The sequence below is a fragment of the Trichoplusia ni genome, chromosome 3 (genome assembly GCF_003590095.1).
Source record: "Trichoplusia ni isolate ovarian cell line Hi5 chromosome 3, tn1, whole genome shotgun sequence".
Taxonomy (NCBI): domain Eukaryota; kingdom Metazoa; phylum Arthropoda; class Insecta; order Lepidoptera; family Noctuidae; genus Trichoplusia; species Trichoplusia ni.
In genome coordinates, this window is record NC_039480.1 from 6918964 (window position 1) to 6942627 (window position 23664).

Below are 23664 nucleotides of genomic sequence, written 5' to 3' on the forward strand. Positions count from 1 at the left end.
ATAAGGTATTGTATTACGGACTAGACTGCCCTTTTGTCTCGTGGGTAATGAATGTGGGTTCCACCGCGTATTCAGAATAAAGAATATCTTTTCCTAACAATTTGTCTTCGAAACGACGTCATTTCGCTGATGTTTTTCATAAGATTAGATAGTTTAAGTGATTATTTTAAGTAGTATGATAATGGGGTACTTAGGTCGGCGATTATTTGCAGGTTTTGTCTGAGGACCTAGAGGCCTACCAATACATCCTAAACAAATGTTATCGTTTTTGGGAAAGCGTGACAGCACGCTACAAAGCATAGAGCGGTGTCTCTTTCACAACTGCCTAAATATAACTTTAAGAAGTGGTAGCTGGTCCTCAGAGCGCTTTATGCCGTAATTAATTTAGGTTATATCATGGCCGATAACCCCCATTTATTACTGAATTTGTTCAGGAGAGAGATATTAAGTTATTAGACGCAGGACTCAGGAGGCAGGCTGTTATTCTTACATCTTTGACAGTCGTTACAGGTAGTCAGAAGCTTGAAAAGTCTGACAATCAGTCTAACCAGGGGGTATCGTGTCGTCCAGGTAACTGGGTTGAGGAGGTCAGATAGGCAGTCGCTCCTTGTAAAACACTGGACTTAGCTGAAACCGGTTAGACTGGTAGCCGACCCCAACATAGTTGGGAAAAGGCTAGGCCAATGATAGAGGCAGGATTCAGTAATATTCCTGTGCCCTGCCAGGGCAGTGGGATTGTCCGAAAGGGTTCCCGTGGCCCCGGTACCCGAAGGGCAAAGGAAGGAACATGGGTAGGTTCCGGTTAACCCAGAGCGGAAGGAGTCATTTGATGATTTCCCATCCGAAAAAAGGGAGTATTCCTGTGTAAAAAAAGTATATGTGCAATAATAAGGTTAGATCATAGTTACTTGAAGGGACGTGTCTGTGGGGATAGAGTCAGTCAAGCGTAACACTAGTCACACACAATTGTCCTTCATAGCTTATGTCATTGAAACGCGAATATAAAGAGATGGTATAACATTACCTGCGTAAATTTCATTGTAAAGATATCCTATGATATTACATTGGTAAAACAATACAACCTCTTTTACAGGTTTTAGAATTCACGTTGTTTCCACAAGACACTTTCTTCTTCAGTTACTTTCAATATATTTTTTAAGAGATTAGCGATTAGTCAGAATATTTTCTTCATAACACAAATACAATACAAATACAGAGTTAGTATTACGATGAAATGAAGACACAACAGAATTTGTAATTTTTTAATAAATCTGCTACGATTTATTTCAATGAAAAGACTTTAGTACCTCAATCTAGCTTTACCAATAAATTTAATTAAAATCTGTCGTTCAGATCTAACCCGAAACCGATAACAAAAACACAATAGCAAAGCTAGAAAGTAAAATCAATATTTCGTAGAAATTTATAACAAGTCGTTCGTCAGTTACAATAGATTAGAATATTTATCGTCCAATAATTTGGGACGATTGTGCCCCGGCGGCGATTACGGGTTGTCAGCTCAACCCTCGGTTGCCTCGGCTTAGCTATCTGCCATTCAATTACGCCGAAAGACAAACTGTTTGCATAAAGTTCCCTGATCATAAAGAGCTCTGGTACTCTGTTAAGTTGTCATGGCATGCAGTGGTTTGGTTTTTTTTTGTGTATTCTGAAAGTATTTAGGTAAAATTATACGGCATTATATAATATTGATTTCGTTCCTTTTTTGGGTTGACGTTACTAAAATATTGCCTATTCATAACGAAGGCGTAAAGCAAATGCAATCGTAAAACTTCTGAATCCAAGATATTAAAGGACTAGCTGTTGCCCGCGGGCCCGCCCTCTACAAATCGGAAATGATCCCACAGGAGCATAAAATCTATCTTATGTGTTAATCCTGGTTGTAAACTATCTGTGTAAAAAGTTTTGTCTAAACCCGTTCAGTGGTTTTTGTGTGAAGGAGCAACAAACATCCATAAATATACACTTTCGTGTTTATTATATTAGTAGGGATAATGACTTTTTCTATTGTAGACCCTTATTAAAGTATTGGCTATCAGTAATAAATTGAGCACAGTTCTATAACCTTTTTTGTTAAATGTGTCTGAAAATATATTAACAATAAATTCAATAAAATTTTAAAGACAGCTTCGAAAACTGTTACTATTCTGGTAGCGAGAGAGAGTACATTAGAAACTTCGCCAGTACATCACGCCTTGGAAAACTTTTCCCTTTCGGTACCAATAATATTTATAGCAACACGCGTCGTGCTTATCATCCTGGGAGCATAAATCTCTTAGTCCCCCTTGGTTTGTGATTTAACGCTTCAAATGTGTGGTTTCGGAAACCATCTCCCATCATTCGTCCCGTTCCTGAACTTATTCTGATTAAACATGAACGTTTTCGAACGCGACAAAGTTTTATGTCAAATGATTATCATTTTTTTTTTGTTTCCTAAATGACAAAAGTAAACCTCATAGGGTTTCGAAAACCTTTACGATAATAAACATGATTTGTTTTTTTGTTCCTGGAAATTATTTTGAAGCGTATTTTTTTGGGAAATCCTATAAACACAAAAGTTTTTTAATTACAAAAACTCAAATGAGTTTTGGGAATGTTATGAGAAAAATATAAAGCGATGACTACGAATTACTTCGGATGATATAAATCTGGGTTCACCAGAATCCCAGTTCTGTCACTTGTAATTTATTTGAGCCTACATGCCTTTTTGTCTTGCTTACCTTCATATATTTTCCTTTTTTTGTCCCGATTTCTGGCCTTCCCTTTGTGCGGTTTCAGTTTCAGTCAAGGTAACCACACTTCTGCACTGCGACTTTTTAACAGAGTTAGAATATAGCGTTTTTACTGATGCAATAAGCAATAACTCAAAGGGGGGTGTGGAATTCCAATATAAACAAAAATCTTTATCTTTAATAGCTTTCTGCATAAATTAGATTTTTATCAGTAAATTTAAATGATCTATAGGACTTGATTAGCATCTTAAACTTACATTAAATCAAAAGTATGTTACTAGTATCAATAACCTCAAAATATCAAAAGGTCATACAACAATCTGTATTGACCCACAATTTTACAACTTTTTACAATACAAAATCGAAAAAATAATCAATGTTGGTAATAGCAGGCGATAAACAACAGTACTTTGTTTAATTAGTTTATTTTGTGAGTACATAATTTTGTTTAATTACCATTCTTGTGAACTAAGTTTGGCACTTTGGCTCGTCATGGTGCGGTGTAACGAGCGAAATAGCTTACTAACTGCAATACTGCATCTGAGATTTATTGCAATTAACTTCATTAAAGTATCGATGAGGAAATCGAATATTTAAAATCGTGAAAATATTGCGGTTTTCGATAAAAACAGTTACCCCATTCAAAATATTTGACAAGGGATTAGTTTTGTGTTTTAAAAAGTCTTTTTTAGTTTTTAAACACATCCTGTGCTACAAGTCTCTTATAGCAAAGTAGCTTAAACCGGTAGGCTTGCTTTCGACATAATCGAGAGAGATAACACTGGACAACTAAATATTATAAAAAATAAATAATGCAACAGTTTAGTGATTCTTATTTGTCGGTATAGCCCGACTAGTTGCGAACTTAACGAAGTCCTTAATAGTCCGTTTAGTTAAACGTTCTATAATTTAACATTAAGAAAAATTGTATAGTCCTAGAAAACAGAATTCGATAAACCATTTAGATTCAGGGAACCAAATTGGACTGATCGTCTAAGAATGATTTAAGGACTAGTTTAACATCGTGTAGCTAATCAATTCAATTCATCCATTCAAAAATCACATGTAAATTTTATCAAAATACGAGCGATATCTAACGTTCATATCCGAAATAGCAACAATCTCAAGGCTATACTTTTTATATTAACGTTAAATTTCAAATATTAGTATACTTACACTCAAATGACACACAACACTCACTCCGTAACTGTACCCTTTAGTCAGGTAACTATAGTTCGTAACCGAGCACTTGTTGAGCTCTATTTTTCTCACCCCCTACCTTTCCCGGCCTCCTAATTTGCAATTCCCGGGCCTCCGTTCCCATCCCTTACTCCGTATAGAATCACTTGTAGGAAAACTCCTTAATTCACTTGTTTCATCAAGTTTTGTTTGACGACACCTTACACGGCTGTTTGTATAGGTTCGGACTCTACTCTGATCTGTCGGAAAAGTATTTTAATTACGTGTCTCAGGATTGAAATCTGTAGTACAGTACATAGTTAAGTTGTATATACATTAATCGTGTGTCTATAACTATATGGAGAAAAAAAAACATTTTGTATGCGAGAAACTGCATAAGTTATATACTCCTTTAAAAATAAAATATAAACAGAAGAAAATATACATTATTATTTTGTGCGCAAAATAGTAAAATGGTAAAAATATGATAAAACCTATCATGGAAGAGGAAAAAAACAAATCAAGTATTATAAATCAGCTATTTAAAAACACATGACTTAAATTAGTTTAAGCTGAGTGAACCAATTCTAATTTAGAACACATTAAGTACTTTTTTAAATTGTTATTTTCTGCAATGAATTTTTAATTTGGTATAATATGCCTTGTCATATCACGACGACCACCAAAATATACATATTTCATTCTTCATAACCCTCAAATGATTGCATTGTTTGTGAATTCCGTGTATACTGTCTTTCCCAATAAAACCTCGATTTCAACATGTAATGATATTCCTATAAATATTTTATTGTAGGTATAACAAATATGACGAAATACATTTGGCAAGCATCCGCGAATTTTACGTGGGATTGTTTATTTCCACAGGAATTCCTGGAAATGTGTTAAATAGTAGTCAGGTTAAAATAACCTTTGAACTATAAAATATGAAATTGTTCATTAAAGTGAAAAACGCTCTTTACCAAATTTTTCTTGGATGCAACACAGAGGTTTGATACATTTCGAAAGCAGTGGCACATAAAAGTATTCGTAAAAACATGAAACAAAATCTTATATATACTTCTAAGTATTAATTTTTGTAACAACGTTTGTGTTCTCAACATTTTTCTGTAATATAATGTTGAAATCATCAATCAAATCAAATCTCGAGAATTTTCCGCTGACAGAGCAATTTCCAAGGTACTTTTGGCAGCATTCTTACATTACGTATTTTCATCACGCGCTCTCCTACTCGTAGAAAATTTATTTCTTTTCTATTATGATTCCTGTACGTTTGGAACTTTGCAATAAAAATCCCATTTACTGATGACAATAAGATTCAAGGCTGTATGTAATATATTCGGCAACACGTTCCATTGCGAAGTTATCGTAGACTGAATCGGTGTACTACGCACTCGTTTTGAACTTGGAGTCATTCTCGGAGAAAATTTAAGAAAACATGGCGAACACTTTATCCACTTAGCGTGGAGGCAGCGGACCGGGGCAGCAACAGGCGCGCCTATAGCCAGCGCCTCTACAGGTATCCCTTATCTTATATAGACTTTCCTTTGTACCAAAGCGTTGAACGAAACGATGACTTTATTTACCCTTTTTGTGTTCTGAAACGAGTGGTAAAATGGTTATCAGATTATTCACAAAAACTACGAGAGCGTAAAATTTTCGAATGCAATCAAACAGAGACCGATGTCCTTTTATCATTGTATCGCGCGCTGCTCCGCTGTTTTGTTTATTATGTATTGATTGGTTTATTGCTTTCGTTCAAAATCGATAGTGGGAGTTGATTGCAATAGATTTCAAGTTCGTAACGACATTCAAATGATCACCTCACTTACGCGTTAGTTGCTATTTGAATTATAAATTTTAAAAAAATAATGTTATTGTCGACATGATTTTTTAAACTCATGCATAACAGAAATAAGATTTCCATTTAACTCTAGCTGAATGAAGCTAATAAATAAACAGTAGTAGGTGTATTGGCGGTGTATTGGCGGTGTCGGGTTGCGGGCAGGCGGCTCGCGGGCCGCGGCGGCCGGGCGCGCTCGGCGGCACTCGTCCTGCGACCGCCCCGAGCCGCGCACGTCGCGACGCCCTCACCACCCGACAGTACGCGCTTATCGCCACACGCACTCAACACTGCGTTGTGAAATCGAACTATACCTAGTATGTGCTAAGTGAATTAACGATTGCCAATATGAAGGGACGCCACCAGTTCCGACGCAGATTCAGTCTGCAACCGTCTTTTATGAAAGAGGATCATGAGGAGGAGAGGAGACCTCACAGGTGATGACTTATTTTGATCAAAGATTTAATTATTATTTATTTGTAAGTATAAGTGATGAAATAAAAATTAAAAAAATGAATAATCTTATCTAAACTGAGTCCGTAGCAACGTCTACGACGATCGGCCCGTCACGTAGCGCTACGAAGATGTTTTGTTTGGGTTGCCTACGTGAACAGACAAAATATTAATATTGGACGATATTTTGCCGAGATTGGCGGCTACACTGTTATTATTTTTTATAGACGTGGCTACGGCCTGGTTTTTATGCTGTGGTTTATTTACATTCGCTAAAGCTTTCCAGTGTTTGTCACAGTTTGTTTAAGATAATCTAATGTGCGTGTTTGCTCTTTACATCGCTGATAAAATATTAAAATAAACGGCGTGTTTGCGTAGCACATTAATAATTTCATATCATTTATCGTTCGCAAAGTGCGTTAAGCTCACACGACAAGCCCCATTTTCACAGGAACTCGTTATCTAAGAAAGGGAAGGCAATTTTCTGTAATTTACCTGCATCCCTACTTCACGTTTACAATGAGAATTTGGATAAGATCGCGGTGGAAAAATTGATATTCTCGATTTAATCTTTCTGAAGGTACTTTGGTATTAGCTTAGTATCTTAAGGTGTTAAAATCGTGATTGGTTCTGTACTTGGGCACTTATTTTCTTTTTTGGACAAGGCGGATGGTTTTGTGTTGGATTTTAGTTTGGTGTTTAGTTTAATTAAATTAAACCGATTTCGAAACAGTTTGGTTTATGTTTTGTTTTTGTAAACATTCATGAAAAACATATTACTATTTACATTTATGGTAGGTTTTTAAATATCTTTTTATATTTGTATTTGTTAAATCCTTTTGATATAAATCTATGGAAAATCGCTACAACAGTAGATTATCTGCCCGAAAATAGGTTATTTAATTATTAAAATAACATGAAAACGTAATTTTAATGCATAGGAGGTTTAAAATACCACTTTTATTTTGAAAATCTAATTTTGTTTGGTTAAAGTAAGATCTTGTTTTATATGTTAGAAGAAAATAAAGTCCGAGTAAAGCTGCTAGGATATATTTTTAAGTTTAGAACATGCCCGATGAAAATATTTAACCTAGACGAGAATAGACGACCGTTCTAGACCTCAGGATGTCTTGAAATCAACATTACTATCTCATATAATACAGAAAACTTAATACGTAGCTTAAATACTAAAAAGTTTATTGCATTTCATAAAAGCCACAAATATCTTAAAAACCTTTATGGACCTTCGCTTGAATATTGACAACCCAACTTTAGGAAATCTAATAATATTTTTTTCATATTGACAATTTAATAAAATGGGTATGTACAGGTTAAAACATTATAAACTATAAAAAAAATACAGCTGCCAAAAAAAATATCCATAAAATTGCTTTCGCAATAGAAAAAGAATTCTGCTTAAGGATTTAAAGAACAAATTCTATATTATTATAACTTTCGTGGACCGGATTCATAATTATTTATTTAAAAACGGATTACTCACATGTATTTATCGGTATCGCCTCTAGTCTCAGACTCCACCGGGGTCCTTCAGCATGAGCTGACGCGGCGGCGGGGCCGCCGATAGATATGCTTGACTATATTAAAATTTACTCTATTAACCTCAAAGTATAATCAAAATATTCAATTAAGGCTTAACTTAATAGAACAGTAGCGTTTCAGATGTGGAAGCGTACATTACAAGGAGTTTCTCTTTCAAAACTGCAATAATATATTACAATCAACGGTTTTTCTTCCGAAAATACAGTAATATAATTTAAGATGGTCTCCTGTCCTTAAGAATATGATTTCAGATATAGGTTTTTTTACAATAAAAATAAAATGAATAAGCTTCCTCTCTTCTAAAACAACTTATGTGCTGTGCCCAAGGGTCCATGTTATGATGTTTTTATAAGTAATACCTAAAAATACATATGGAATGCAATAAAAGTATTGAGTATTGAGTTTTAAGTTATCTGTCTACATATTTATATTAATAAAAACAGTCAGTCTCCACCCTATCTCGCCTAACAAGATTCCTATCAATTTATCCAGATTCTGCCGTATTTGAGAGTTGCGAAGCGACTGTCAATGACGTGACCTTTTCTTCTACAGGAAAGTTTCATTAAAAACATTGTTTATTTTTTTATCTTCTCTAAGATTTCTTGATATTGCTATAGTTATGAAAAGTTGCGATTTTCGGATTTCCCTTTTGTAGTTAATCGTTTTGGAAAAACAATGTTTTAAAAACAATTAGCCCTTTGAGGAATACCCTTAATAATTATCACAACATAAATAATTAAAAAAAAATGATTGTTTTAATTCACCAACTCAAAAATCTGAAATATTTACTAGTTGTCTTCGAACAATCGAATATTTATTAGACATATTCATAGAAAGAGAAAAACAAGACCAAACAAATAAAACGAGAAAAAATGTGGAGGAAAAAAATGAAAATACTCTCTTAAACTGTTTTGTCCAATGGTACTATTTTTCGTACTTAATGGCCCGAACGGCAACCAAGGAGAATCTGCTTGAAAGGATACTGGTTCACATGTTTAAGATAACTAGCACTAGCAAGACTGAATTTGAGATAGTTTTTTTGCTTTTTTTGCTCCCAGGGTCATGAAAAACCTTCAAACCCCAGTCTAACAAACACTATCAGTTTTTACCTTAATCACATTTTTAGAACACGTATTTATAAGACATAACTTTTAATAAGCATTAAATACCACTATAAAACTCCTAACAAGCGACTGAAACTAGTATAAAACCGTGGCGTACATGACTTTTAAGAAATGACGTCGTAGCAATAAACACTTGAAGCATTTCTTTTATGACTGCGAAGTCGAATGACCCGGAGCTATACAATAGACGATGTGTCAGCAAAAAATACTATTATACGGAGAACTGCTCGATTTATGTGAATAGAGGCGGGGTTCTTTTGAGGGGACTTGACACTACCTCATTGAAGCGAAATTAACACATATTTGTGATTCACATCCCTGCTCTATCTTTATAAAATATCAGTAGGTTTTCTGATTTGACTCAGAGTCATATTTCGTGGAAATGTGTGGCAATGTTCTTTTTTTATTTTAGAGTATATTTAACAATATACTAGAAAGCTTTTATGTTTTGTCTCTATCTATGTTTTCCATCAGTTTACGATAAGAGCTAACAAGAAATACTGTTAATTATTCTGCGCATACACATAACCCACGCTTATTAAATACTTGGCAGCTCTATTTTCGCTTATCGAGCATTTCGATCTTAATTTACAGCTATTTTCAAGCAGCAGCTATAGGTTCTAAGCATTAAAACCTTCCTATATCATTTGCGAGGTTGGTTGGAAAAATAAACGGCAATACGCACCAGATTTCATAACCGATAGCTCTACACTCACGTTTATCGTCTATCGACCGCCATAAAATTACCATTTATAAAAATAAGTAATTGTGCCATGTTTTAGGTTATTGCTTGTTGAGAGGTGTGGCGAGCAATGTACCCCATAAACTATGAATATTATACCCATTAGCTGCCAGGTTTGTTTAAATAGAGTTCGAAAATAAGGAAAATTGTAGAGTTCGCTTTATTATAAGGTGTAGGGTTTTTTCCATGTTTCTGTGTTATGTACTCAGGTATAATAGGTCTTTTTGTCGTGAATGTCATGTATGATTAATGGATTATATATTCTTATGTTCAGAAAATATCGGGTCTGCGAAGGTGAAGGCCTGAAATAATTCAACATTCTGTTAGAAATATGTATTGAGCAGAATTTTGTTCATTTTTATCAATTTTGACCAAAGTCTTTTTTAAATTTATTAATCTTTACAATAAACATATGGCTTAGATCGCTCGACCATGTTTTTTCATTTCTGTATGTTAATTATGCATTTTCCACTTTTGCTACAAAAGTAAAAGTCATCAACCTTCAATTTAGACACATATACGTACGACTGGTAGAGAATCCCTACGACATTAAGTCCACCTCTGTACAACTTGTGCATAAAGAAAAAAAATAAAATAAATAAATACGTATAGATTTGACTAAACATTCATCTAAATAAAGCGAAACTTTCAGGTTATATTGAGTGGCCACTGAACGATTCGGGCTCTTATCGTTCACGCTATCTTGGACACAAGATAACAGTGATAAAAGTACGCAATCGTGCAGCCAGTGTGTTATATATACAGCTATACCTATACGTGTTTGTGAATCACCTGAATAGTTGGACTTATTTCAAAACTACAGCTTTCAGCGTAACATGAAAACGTTGATAATAATTTTAGTTTTGTATTCAGGTGTATGTTTTTGTTTTCTACTTTATTTAGGTGTATACTTTTGAAGATTTAAGAATATTATGTTGATTAGTATTTTAAAACATTGCGTCATTAGCATACATGAATTTGTTTTAATGTTTGTAATTTTCAAATAGATTCCTGCTGAATGAATCTACTTATCGGCAATAAGAATATTTTAAAGTATTAAAATTAAAGGTCAGTTATTCAACTTAGGCAACTTTTTTATTACCATGTTTTGAACGTAAAAATAAAAACACAAATTGCGCTGTGTAGAGTAGAATTGGCACCTTACAACACAGCAAGCTGTCCAAGTCATGAAATATATGATAATTTTCATTTATTTGTTTTTTTCTAACAAAATAAAAACAGTAAGTCTAATATTTTCTGATCCTTAATTACAAGCCGCTACTTGTAAGTAAATATATAACACCATTCTTGAAGTATTAATCAAACTCATTTATCACATAGCATACGTAACACACATTTAAAAAGTCAACTTTGTCCAGTAATACTTGGCGTCTCCATGTCTCTATTGCGCTGGGACTCAATACGTATTTGTTTTAGATTAGTTTAGCACAATACCACCTCTAAAAGAAGAGCGAAAGAGATGCCGCGCTACGAAGTGTATCGTTGCATCTCCCTTCCACATTGGAAGCAGTACTACCGTAGTGCCCTGAACTAATTTTAACATTGAGCTTTGTTTTTTCTCGTTGTTTATGTGCCAATAGTTTTTAAATAACATCCGTGTTTGCTCTAAAACAAGTTCAAAATTTGAGATTAGGGGTCTGAGTATCGTAGATGAAGCTATTGTAATAGATTCTTTTAGTTCTTTTGTTTGATTTCAATAATAGATTCTGATGCATTTTATTGTATTTATCTTTTTTTGGCTTGCCAATTATTGACTGTCGTAAATAGGTTTTTCTGACTTAGCAAAGAATTCTTTATTCTATAATTAGCAAGATATTTGATTTTTTTTTAGAAAAAATGAAGCTATTCATCGCTTTTGAACTAAAAAATTATCTTCTGCAAACCAGACACAAAAATACTTCGGCATTGTAACTCAAAAATAAAATTCAGTTCTTTTAACTAAAAAGCTAAATAAACACCGCTACGCATGCTGCATGGTCGTACTGAATTCACAATATGTAAAAGCCTTTCTATTTGACATATTGTTTGGGCCCACCACCACTTCAAGAGAGTGCGATGCCTACAAATGGAAAGAGACAGCGCTCTACAAACCGTAGTGGCATCTCCCTTCCACGTTTGCATTAATGTTACTGTACAATCACTGTTCTAGTTTCGACGGGACTGTCGGTCGCAGCCCTTAGTTACACCAAATTGCCACAAGTGCTCACAAAGGGGAGCTTTTAAGTCCAAAGTCAGAGGTGAAATACAATTTTTGAAATGTGAAAGCTGAAAATATTTTGCGTACTTTTATGCCAAGTGCCTTTAACAGGATTCCTTTAAAACCTGGCGCAGAGAAATGTTAAAAAGAATATGATAAGTTCTATAGTTGATATTACTTTAACCATAATTTGCCCAGATTTGTACACTGGGAGCCTTTATTAGTGATCATATTTTATTGAAGAAATTTTTTAAGCAATATGTATGTGGACCGATAAAGTTAAATTGCTATCGTCAAAAGGACAAGAAAAAAGGAGTTATCATCATTTCATATCGTCTCAAATTAACAATTAGTAAAACATGTTTTTTAAATTAAAAACTTTTTGCGAATAAGAAATGAAGCTAGTTTTAACTTGATCATGAAATGCATAATTAGTTTGTGCAATGAACAGAAGTTTCCTTCACGGCATAAACTTGAAACAGTGATCGATTATCTAAGCAGCTCAAATAAATATAATTAGTTAACTTTTGCAGTAAACATATTAACTGTATACTTACTACTGGTTACTAATTACTTATACTCTGTGTGTAAGTGTTGTTTACGGTCTTTAGATCCTAAAATGTATTTTTTTTGCTGTCTAATTGGCTTGTCATTGAAGCAAAAGAAATCAATGCAAGCACCGAGTTTTTTTGCATGTAGGTATATCTAAAATAATAAATTCTACATTGTCTCGGGTCTGGGTGTTTGTGGTACCTTCGTTGTATCTGAATTCCATAACACAAGTGCTTTAGCAACTTACTTTGGGATCAGAACAATGCATGTGATGTTGTCCGCATTATTTATTATTATTAAAAAAAATAAAATTTAATTTTTTAGCGAAACAATACTACAAGTCACTAAATAAAAAGTAAAAACTATTTTTATGGTTTATTTCCTACAAGTTTATCTACGTAAAATAAATCACTGACTTCTTTGCAAGTCTCTAAAGTGCTGCGCTGTCAGCATTATGTGTCACGGGTTTCAAGAGGAAATAAAAACAAATGAAGATCAAATACCAACTCGGAACACTTTACACGTCAAACTAATTATCAAATAAACATTGTAAAAGAAAACCTCTTTGGAAAGGCAAGGAGGTTGACAAGGTGCAAAGAAAGAAAAAAAAACGAACGCAATGAAAAAAGGCAAAAGGAATAGAAACAATTGAAGGTCTGGCATTGAAAAGACAACAATGAGTAACATCTACAAGTACTTGGCGTGTTAATGAGGCCTCCTTTTATCGCTTTTCCTTTCCTTTTGAATGTTGAATGGCCAAGCAACACATTGACTGTTCACTATACGTACATTGTATGAGTATGTGAGACGGAAACTATTGATACGAGTTTAGACCTTCATTCAGCTGTTTTGTCAAGGTCTAATTAATTGTGCAATATATTCTTGTTTTTTCTAACAGCTACGGCTTTAAGTCTGGTGTCTTTCAAACCTTTTATCATTAAAATTTCCGCATTTCTAACTTTAACATTGAAAAATTATAAAGTGCAACACGGGTCTTCACTTCGAACTTAATTCTTCTAAATGTTCTTTTTTAAGGAAAGAAAGAGCTTTTATTTAAAAATCCTTTGTATGTAACTTTGTTCCGACTCTAGGGGGTTATGTTGTGGCGAATCAGTGCTCCTGTAAGCATTTTCCATCTTCGGCATAGCAGTTTTTAGTCATGCGTGCAAAATTTCAGTTCTTATAAATTTCGGTGGCTAAATTTCATGACAGCTAAAAAAAGGTGAAAGTAAATAATAGCTTATAATTAGAGCTTGTGATAATTAAACACAGTACAATACTATTTAGCAGACCACTTACTGAAATAAAAACTTCACAAACTGCTTTGTTAATCTATCATTTGACCCAAAAACCTTTAATATATTCCATGTTAACTCCACTACGAGACATGTTCGTGACAACTGCTGTAGTTTTACGCTTGAGATCGGGAGCTTAAATACCACCTCTGGAAGTACGACTAGTGTGGAAGAGAGACGCCAATCTACGCCTTGTAGAGTGCTGTCCCGCTTCCACAACTCAATAGTATTAGTGAGACGTGGTGGTAGGCCAAAGGAACTAATTATACTGTTTGACACACAGACATTTGACCGGGCAAACCGTACATAAACCTAGATCTACACGAAAGCCAGGAATTTGTAGAAAGATTAACTGGTTCCCAACATAAATCTTAAAAGCAAGTAAACAGATGTAGAGGATATATCTTACTTGTCAAGTTGATTTGTAGGATATAGATGTTTTAGTGATAAAAAATTAAAATACGAATGACTTTACCGGTATTACGACAGTTTTTGCCGTTGCTTTGCCAGCGTGGATTTCGATTAGTTCTGGATACAAACAGAAACATCTCCCATTAATCTCTCTCTGACGCAGTTAGATATTATGTGGTAATTCAGAGTATCAGCTAATTTTAAACCAAATTTCTTCAAAATACGTAAAATCGTTTGAAATAGAAAGCCTCAATTCAGCCTCAATACATCAATATACAGATTCATATATTTTTCAAACGGTCCTGTTTTTCTGATTACTGGGATAAAGTAAGGCAGGGATATTTAGAGATAATTTGGTTAGGAAAGTTCTCAACAAATCAGCTTTTCAAAATCTCGCTTACCGATATCGATTTTTCTTATAACACCAACATATAAATTATTCACATAACAGTACAGCGTTCAAAACTTCTGAATCTCTCGATAAAACATTCCGAGCGATTGTTTTGGGCCGGCATTCCGCAGCAAATCTCTTAAATAATAACGCTCCGAGATGAGCGAAATGAATGATCTGTGAACCAAATGAACGTTGGCCTCCGGAGACGTGACAGGAAAGAATTTGAGAACAACCGTGCGTATTTAAACCTCCTTTTTGGAAACTTTTTCGTACAATCATGAAAATAAATGTAGATGAATATGACTAGGTGGTTGAAGGTTCTTATTTTGATGGAATATATTTCTAAAGGCGGAGATTATTTGTGATGTCCTGAAGTATGATAGTTTCACAGTTTCATGACTGTAGAGGCTAGATAATTTTATCTCTTCATTATAAGAACGGGTTCTATTATGTATTGTGATTTAAGGTTTGCATAGCTGGCCAAAAATGTGAAGTTTGAGTTTAAACTGCTGTATCTTGTAACTTGTTAAACCTAAGTCCTACATATTATTAAGTGATAATTGCGACTCTGTTATTAATTAAATATATGAGTTGAAATAATTAAGAAAAAAACATTATAAAAACACGTAGTCTTGAATAAATGGATTTGTAAATCAAATCGTCTTGTAGAGAAAGAAATTGTCCCCAAGAGTGAAATAACAAGTGATTAAAACTGTGCGCTGAAGACGAACTCGATTGCTCTAAATTGTACTGCGAGGACCAGTTTTCCAAAGACTAGAATAATCTGAACCTGACGGGATAGTTAAACTTGTATAATATGAAAAAGTAATTTAAAAAAAATACTCCCACGCCAAGGAATTTAATCCGGTGTCAGTCACTCCGACACAGATCAAACTGTACTTTTCCTACGCGAAACTGGGTTGTTTGTGTATAGTTTTTACAGCATATTTTTGCCTAAGAGACAATGTAAATTGTTGACAGATGTAATTTGGAAACCGTGTTTGTAATAGACTAGCTACGCCCCGCGCATTCATTCACGTTTATCACTTAAAACTAAACATAACGTTTTACAAAAAATTTAATATCCAACAGGGCAATATGTTTCGAAATAGACCCGAGTAGTTTCTGTGTTTTTCACGTTAAACCAAACAAACAAACTCTTCAGCTGTTTAAAGTATATTTATTGGTATAGACTAAGAACAGGTCAGACATTCTCTTAATATATTTACCGGATCATAAAATCAAAACCGTCTTTTACTTAACCAAGAACAATAATACTAAGTTATTGCAAGTACCAATTAAAACGCATATAAAAATAACGTCACATTCAGTTCAATACGTTATAAACTAGTAATACAGATTCTTGGAAATCTCATAAACTACCGAATATCTCCGTACAGGCTTACAGGAATATACGCTGCCCGGAATCCGGTCAGAGGCGAAACCTTAATAACCGAACTGTATCTAGATCCGATCCATCACGCTTCTGCACCTAAATCTGAACGAGACCTCCCCATGACCTGTGTCGACGTGACTGTTAATTAACAAGAAGAAATATAGCTTCTGTATTCTCAGAATATTTTATTTTTATTATGTGCTTTAACTATATAGATATAGAGCTGTTTTCTTACTGTACAGATGTAATACGAAAGTATCTGGGCATGGTGGTTGTAGAAAACTATGGAAGTAGACGTCATCATCATTATTGATAAAGATATTGATATTAATTCAGGGAAATTTCTTAGTGGTATTCTCGAAAAAGTTCATTTTTATGTAATTCGTAACAATGATTAATATCATTGTTACGAATTGACCGGTTGATCTGTCACTATCACTTGATCGGTTTCTGTGTTTACAATAAAAAAATAATTTCTTTTGTGCCAATGAACTTTAGTCGAAAGCCTTAAATCGGTGCAAGTCCTACATAAACGAAGTTCTCAGTCAAAATGAGATACTAAAGGAGTAACGGCATTACTAAAATGAAGACTGACGACCGCGTTATGAATCTTTAGATATCCAAATTTCTGTAAAGTAAAATCTGCAGAGGATCATAAAATCGCGTGAATAACTTAATTAGTAAATTCTGAATTCATTAAATGCGGTTAATATCAGTTCCAGTATTTAGCAAGAAATGGAATAACTGATTTTCAGAACAGATTTAATTTCATTTGCTTACCGAAATTTTTTAAAGGTAATATTTAGCTACTGCCAAATTCCCTCGCTTCGATTTCCAAAATGCTTTTAATTCCCTTCATTTTATATTTAATTTAATTTCTCGTACGGGCATTGACCGCAGAACATTTTAAAGCAAAGCTTATAGATAAAGTTCAAAAACTGGCAAAAGTTCAAACGTTGAATACAATTTATTTCATGTCTGCATGGCTTTGTACTTCCTAGCCAAAAGTTTAAGTACTTACAATTTTATAATTCCTCGCTTGGCAATATTTTTGTGTAAAAGTTGTTCAGCAGCTTAATGCTTTAATACAAACAATAAAACTTTACCCTTTTTAAATTGTAAAAACAAAATTGTGGTTTACGAACCTAGCAATTTTAAGTAAAAATTCCATGGCTTACTTTTAAAAATATTTGTATATTCTTTTTTAAGTAGATTAGATAAAAACACAACTCGCATGCTATTCAGTAAAAACAAAAACTCCTTTGTCTTAAAAAACAACGATAACATTTAAATATTGGACAACAATTTTGACCTTATACGTAAAACAAAAGAATTTTTCCGTACGTGTTCACAATTGCAGATAAAATTCCTATCTTTAAAGCGTCGGCGCCGGGAAATGCGGCACCCTTTCATGTAGCGGGGATAATCATCGGATGAAATCGTTAGGCACTGGTTACGAGCTGAAATAAGGCCCCAATCTGTTTGTAAACAGGAATATATTAAGAACGATAAATATGTCTATGTTTTTATCATTTTACCGAGCTTGTTCGATAAGTGGGTTTTGTTTTTTCGCTGTTTATATTTGGATGTATAGTATACCTTTATACAAAATATATCACTATACTACATTTTATTGCCTTTCTAATCCCTACAGGGACTGCACGGTTAGCAGAGTAGTTAAGGTCACCTCGCTGTACCTCGTTTACCACCGCATAGGACAAGCATTTGTGTGATCCACGAATGCTTGTCCCGAGTCAGGGTGTCTTTGTGCATGTGATTCTTGGTGAAGCGCGACAGAAGGATTAAATAACTTAAAGCGGGAGTCGTTTTTTCTTAAAGAAAAACCTTCCTAAAGTAAATAACAGTACAAACTGGTAGTAAGCTTTTGCGATGAGTGTTCCTAAAGCCCTAAAAAGCGAGAACGGTAGGTAAATATTTAAAACGATAATGAGCTATCAATCTTATAGAATTATTATGAACTCAGAAAAGCTTCGGAGGATTATGATAAAGTACATTTTCTAAAAAATATTTGAGTTATAAAACTCGAGAACCTCTGACAGGTTGATCTTGACTCGTCATTAGTGATCCCTGCATTTTCCTAATTTACTTGTAGATATAATTAGTGTTAAACATACCAACAGGGTAATTAGAATCTTGGAATTTCTAATAGAGGTGACACAACAACCATCTACATATGTTTAGTTATATAAGAGCGTTTCTAAGATTCTCTGAGATTTTCGTATAATTTTACAAGTTAAATATTTAAGAGCACGATGTGAATTGCGTAGGCTAATTATTGAAATACTTTATAATTTATGTTATGGTGAAGTTAAGTCATTTTTTTATAATGCTGCGTCCTTGTGTAAAACTTTATTCAACATGCTATTATATTTTAGCCTAGACTGGTTTTCTTGTCATTCGATCTTGATCTTGATCTTGTTTTATTCGATCGGGGTGACAATGTACAATGAACTGAAAAGGGACAAATACTTGTTAGATAATCTTCAGACGCTTTGCAAATATGGGCTGATGATTTTTGTAGTCAAGTCTGTGGCAAGCAATGGGTTACATGAAGCTAAAGATAGCAGAATAGCTATATATTTATTTTTAAATTCCTACCTACATTTTTACCTTTTCTTGCTCCTTGAAATAGTCCATCCCATATAATTGCGCATGTACCGTGTAATTTCTACACCAGGCAAAGTTTTAGCTCCAACTTATACCAATAATCCATGATACCGCGCAAGTGGTTTTAAGTCTCAAATCATCTCAAAATTACATTTCATGTACCAAAAAGGTGTGGCATCGGTTTATAACTTAGTCACTAAATTATAGCACGTGTCAGTTCCAGCTTCACCTAGCAAATACACTTTGCGAACGAATCTAGATCACTCCAGCTGTTTAACGAAAAGTTCATGATCTATTGACGTTCTAAAAAAATGAAATTACGAATTTATGAAAAAGATATGTGGCTTTAATTATTATTACCGAGCCCTTATCAAAATCATTACAGTCCTTATCTTCTCAATGCTGGGCATAGACTTTTATTTTTTCATCCAGAGTCGACGGAACCCTCAGTATCGCTAATCTGACTCACACTTATCGGTTATTTACAGATCGAAATTTACATTTCGTAATCAAGATATTTTCATATAAAGAATTCACAAATACACTATCTCATTACACAACAATACCGGCCTACGTTTCACATTATTCTCAGATATGAATATTTAAATATTATCAACTTCAAAATTAGGTCGAAAGTCTCTTAAAATGTAGAAAACAGCATAAATACCAAGCCATCCTACGCTTCATCTCAATTACTTTATGTCGCTACATCTAGTACACCTGAACGAAGATATCCCTGAGAGCAATCAGCTTGTTTTTAAAGCAACCCACGTCCATTCGTTTCATGAGATTCGACATTATCCCAGCGCGCATTCCACGCAGGATTAGCAGGCTTGTGTACGCACAAGGGTTCAATTACGCTAATAAGGTTATCAGAATCGTAATTGTAGAACATCTTTTATAAGGTGTATTTATCTCGTAATTATATAATTCTATGGGATATTATGCGTATATTTGTTTACTGTTTCAAAAATGTTTTGTGGAAATTATTTAATTGTGTACCCGTGTTTAATTGTGTGTGTGTATACATTATTGTATACCAATAAATATTTATAATGAAATGATGAAATTATGAACACAAATACGGAAAACTATAAATTCCTATATTCTTGTTTTATCTGCGTGTCTAAGTCTCACAATTTTATGGCTAAATAGTATGTCTACCTTATTATTCAGAAATAAAAAGCGTCCCATATTGTTTTCTTTCTTGCAGGTCGTTGACCGCCAGGCAAATCTGACCCTGATGTAGGCATAAAATTAATTGCCTAAAGTGCTATAAAACCTTTTATTTCACTCGCAAAAATTCTGCTACCACCACCACTTATTTCTCCTTAATTTTTACTACCTGCGAACATTTTCGGGCGTTTAAAAAGTAACTTTAAAAAATATTGCGGTTCCCTCGGTATTTTGCAAAACGCGTCGCTCGAAATTCTGTAGAAATAAGTTAAATGAGTCCCTCGTACACTTAAAGTTGCCAAAAAAACGTATAAATATTTAGTATTTCGTACATTATTTTCCTGGTAAAAACGTTGTTCTTAAGTACTGTCGAAAAGTGGAAAAAAGCAATATCTTTCGTTAAAAAAGATTATACATTTCTAAACAACAACTAAGTAAGTATACCCTTAACTTTGGAAGTCGCAAACTTCCCGTTAAGTATGAAAAGTTCGTTGTTTTTCTGTAGAGGGCGCTGATCGTTAGAGTCCATTATAAATGTAAAACAATACTGGGAACGGTGGAACTCTCCTCTGCGACATTCGCCTCTCGTTACGATAAGATGGCCCAATAAAATTAATATGCCGCCCGCTGCTAAATAAAGCGTTACGATCGTAAACTGCCAATAAGCACATCTAATGCCGTGCTCAAGGTGTTTTATAGCACTTAATCTACAAAGGCGAAGTCAGACTGATCATCTATAAGCTGTATTGTCATGAGACTTCGAGTATGATCTCGTTTTAACAATTGTTTGTAATTTTGATTAAGTTAAGCTGAATTCGTAGTCAAACATTTACAGGTAAAACATGGTCTCATAATCTCAGTGTATCTCATATGGATAAGAAAGCTCCATTTTTGAAAACCTGTTTTTCATCACTGATTGTCAACGTAATCTTAAAGCAATTACGAAAATACAAAAAATTACCTTAAAATTCAAAACTATTCAGGTAACTTCAAAACTTAAAATTCCCTAACTTGTACCACACAACCAAACGCTAACCCATATTGACATAAGATTATGTTAAACACTAACCTACATGATATAAAGTTAATGCGACCAACGTCTCATAAATTCCGTTCCACTAAAAGCTCTAATATATTCATAGACCAAGAATAGCAAAACAGATATCGTTTATAACATCTACACACGAAATAGGGCCGAACAAAGCACCCGGCAACAGGTAAAATCCCTCATAGACGGAGGAGGAATGGCTAGTTTAATACTTGGAACGAATTAGGTAGATTGGTCTTCATGAGCAACCTAGAAACGTAAGCAGTTCTCAGATCGCTTGGGAATTAGCATGAATTTCCAAATTATTTCTCGTGCCTATCCTGTCGGGTGGTTTGATAACCAGGCCAGCGAAACGTTTCCAGGCTTTCGGGTGTATTAAATCTTCTTGATTTAGGTTGAGTACAGGAACAAGATGTGCTAAACGAAAGAGGTTGGTTATTTTGCCTTCTTCCTTATCTATATGTTGTGTTTGGCTGTAAATCTTCAAAACGCTGTTTCCTGTTTTTGTATGATTTTAAGCTTGTCTGGCGATTGTTTCGTTGTGGTATTATTAGCCTAATTTAAATTAATTTCTTGTTTTCTATTCTATTCTCTATCTATTAAATTGAAAATTCAATGACAAAATCCTTTAAATGTATGAACCTGAATTTATTTTCTACTGCTTATTTAAAAAGGGTCTAGAAGTAAACGAGTATAATAAAGCATGATTTAAATTTGTATGTGATTTGGAAGCTTAAACAATTACCAACAAAATGGTTAGAGAGAATTATAATAGAGTACCAGTATTTGTTTTATTTAATTAATAAAAAAAATACACACTAATAAGGCGCAGAGCCTGACAAGTATGGAAATGGAGCTAATAACGTCACTTGTCGGTTAAAAGTATACTAATGATGAAAGGTGATCTTCATTATTCTTACCCAGTTTTTGCCAATCTATCTTTATACCTGACTTTGTAACGTTTGGAGCTCCCCTCTCGTTTCTTTGTTTTTCTTTATTTATTTCTGGTGCAACAGCTGCTGGTTGTTTACGTGAAGTTGTCACAGATTTGTCATATTCTCTTAAAGCAAATTAAAAGTCGTGGGCGCACGGCAGAATTTAAAAAAGTGCGCCCACGTCGCAATATTGCCGAGTGCATGACTCCCACACTCAACTAGAACCCATACAGAAATAACTGAGGAAAATTTACTGGTCGGATTAATCTCATATTTTGAAATAACGTCTCTAATTAGTGGATTAATGAATAGATATTTCAGTTCAATTCTATTAAAGCTGCAGATCTGACTAGCTGGCTAATTACAGACAGTTTTCCTTGCATTCCATTTGTAGCAATGTGGGTGTCTCAGTGCCTTGCTTGGAATATCATATACTTGACATCGCATTATATAGTATTATTGTCTAAATATACGAAAGTATTCTTGTATACAATTTGGATTGTAATTCTTATGATAAATAAAGATATTACAAACCTTATAATATGCTACTTTTGCCGACTACGATTTACTAATAATAGGATTGAAAAATTTCAAACAATGAAGGGTTTAAGTTTGTCGTAAGGTTGTTAGCTTTTGTTCTTGTTTTATCATGGAATGAAAGCGTCATCGTTTTGTTACATGAAAGGAAAATGAACGGAGTATATATTTCGTTTTTTTGCAGTAAAAAGAAAGATATTTCCGTTGCTGAAAACATCCCACAGGAAGCCAAGCCATTTATGCCTTTTATTTAAATACAAATACATTTTTTGTTTAGGTATTACTGTAAAAAATGTCTCAATATTATAATAGAATACTATACCTTCTTTATTATACGTTACCATATGTGGCTGTGACAATAAATGTATGCTGATCTATCGTACAACATGACTCTCAAAACATATTTAGTTATCCATCGATGAAAATGATCAGGTCATTTATTTTTGCAAGGTTTTAACCTCAGCTAGTCAACCGGCATGCCTAGTCTAAAAAGCGGCACGCCCATTCTGCGAATGACAAACCCTAATGTTAATAATGAGGCCAAGTTTGGATTGGACTCTTTTAAAATTCTGCACAATAATGTGTAAGTAGGTTTACACCAGGGAGTTGATTTAAAACAATTTAATTAGTAAGTCAGATTGAATTGCATAAAATATCGGAAACATTTCTTTTCCATTTTCGCTTAGTTCAAAAATGAATACGATATGGTAAGTTAAAGTTTACTTACTTTCTTTTATATATTTCACTATATTTGATTCGTTTAATCTCAGTATTTTTTATTGAATTTATACATCTAAATTCGCATCCAATATATTTAAGAAATTAACTTAACAGATTAATTAGATATTAAAAAAAAACACCTTTGTCTTTCTATGTGATGTGCAGTCCTCTAAAGGATTGGAAAACGAACGAACACATTCAAAACATAGAAAGAGAAAATATTCCAAAAGAGTTTATTTTCCCCTGGTGTATATTCATAATGTGAAATAACATACCAAAATTACCTAGCAACCACGATAAATTTACCAACAACAGGTATTTTGTTGATGGAATTACAAATGTCCACTTACGCAATATTATCTAAATTGGTTGAATGTAGATTGTTAGTAAAAGCCGAAAGGGTATTAATATTGTTGCTACGGATCTAAAAAATTGGGCCGTAGTAATGTGATCGATTGGTAATGTACCCATTTCCAAATTTGTGAGTATATTATTCGTACTTAACTATGGTAGGAGTATGGAGTTTCTTGCTGGTTTTTCTCCATAGGAATGATATTTTGGGACCGCGCAATTAGAGCCATTATATGCAATTTAACGTTTCTAGCGCCATTTAAAGTCAACTAGAAGTACAAACAGTTTTATTATGAAGGGGACAAAAAAGGACTTAAAAAATCGCGTTGGGTTT

General features: G+C 33.9%; 1 protein-coding gene across 6 annotated transcripts in view; it reads left to right on the top strand.

The window, feature by feature from the left end:
• The window catches only part of LOC113491675 (ras-related protein Rap-2b), a 54105-nt gene that overhangs the window by 15856 nt on the left and 14585 nt on the right, over window positions 1-23664 (top strand). The window contains exon 1 of one of the 6 annotated variants that reach the window (XM_026868767.1): window positions 6017-6227. The exons of the other annotated variants lie outside the window; for them this stretch is intronic. Within the exon in view, the coding sequence (XP_026724568.1) occupies window positions 6139-6227 (89 nt within the window). The 5' untranslated portion in view covers window positions 6017-6138. Of the gene's footprint in view, window positions 1-6016; window positions 6228-23664 lie in introns of those variants that run through there. 6 annotated transcript variants of the gene reach the window in all.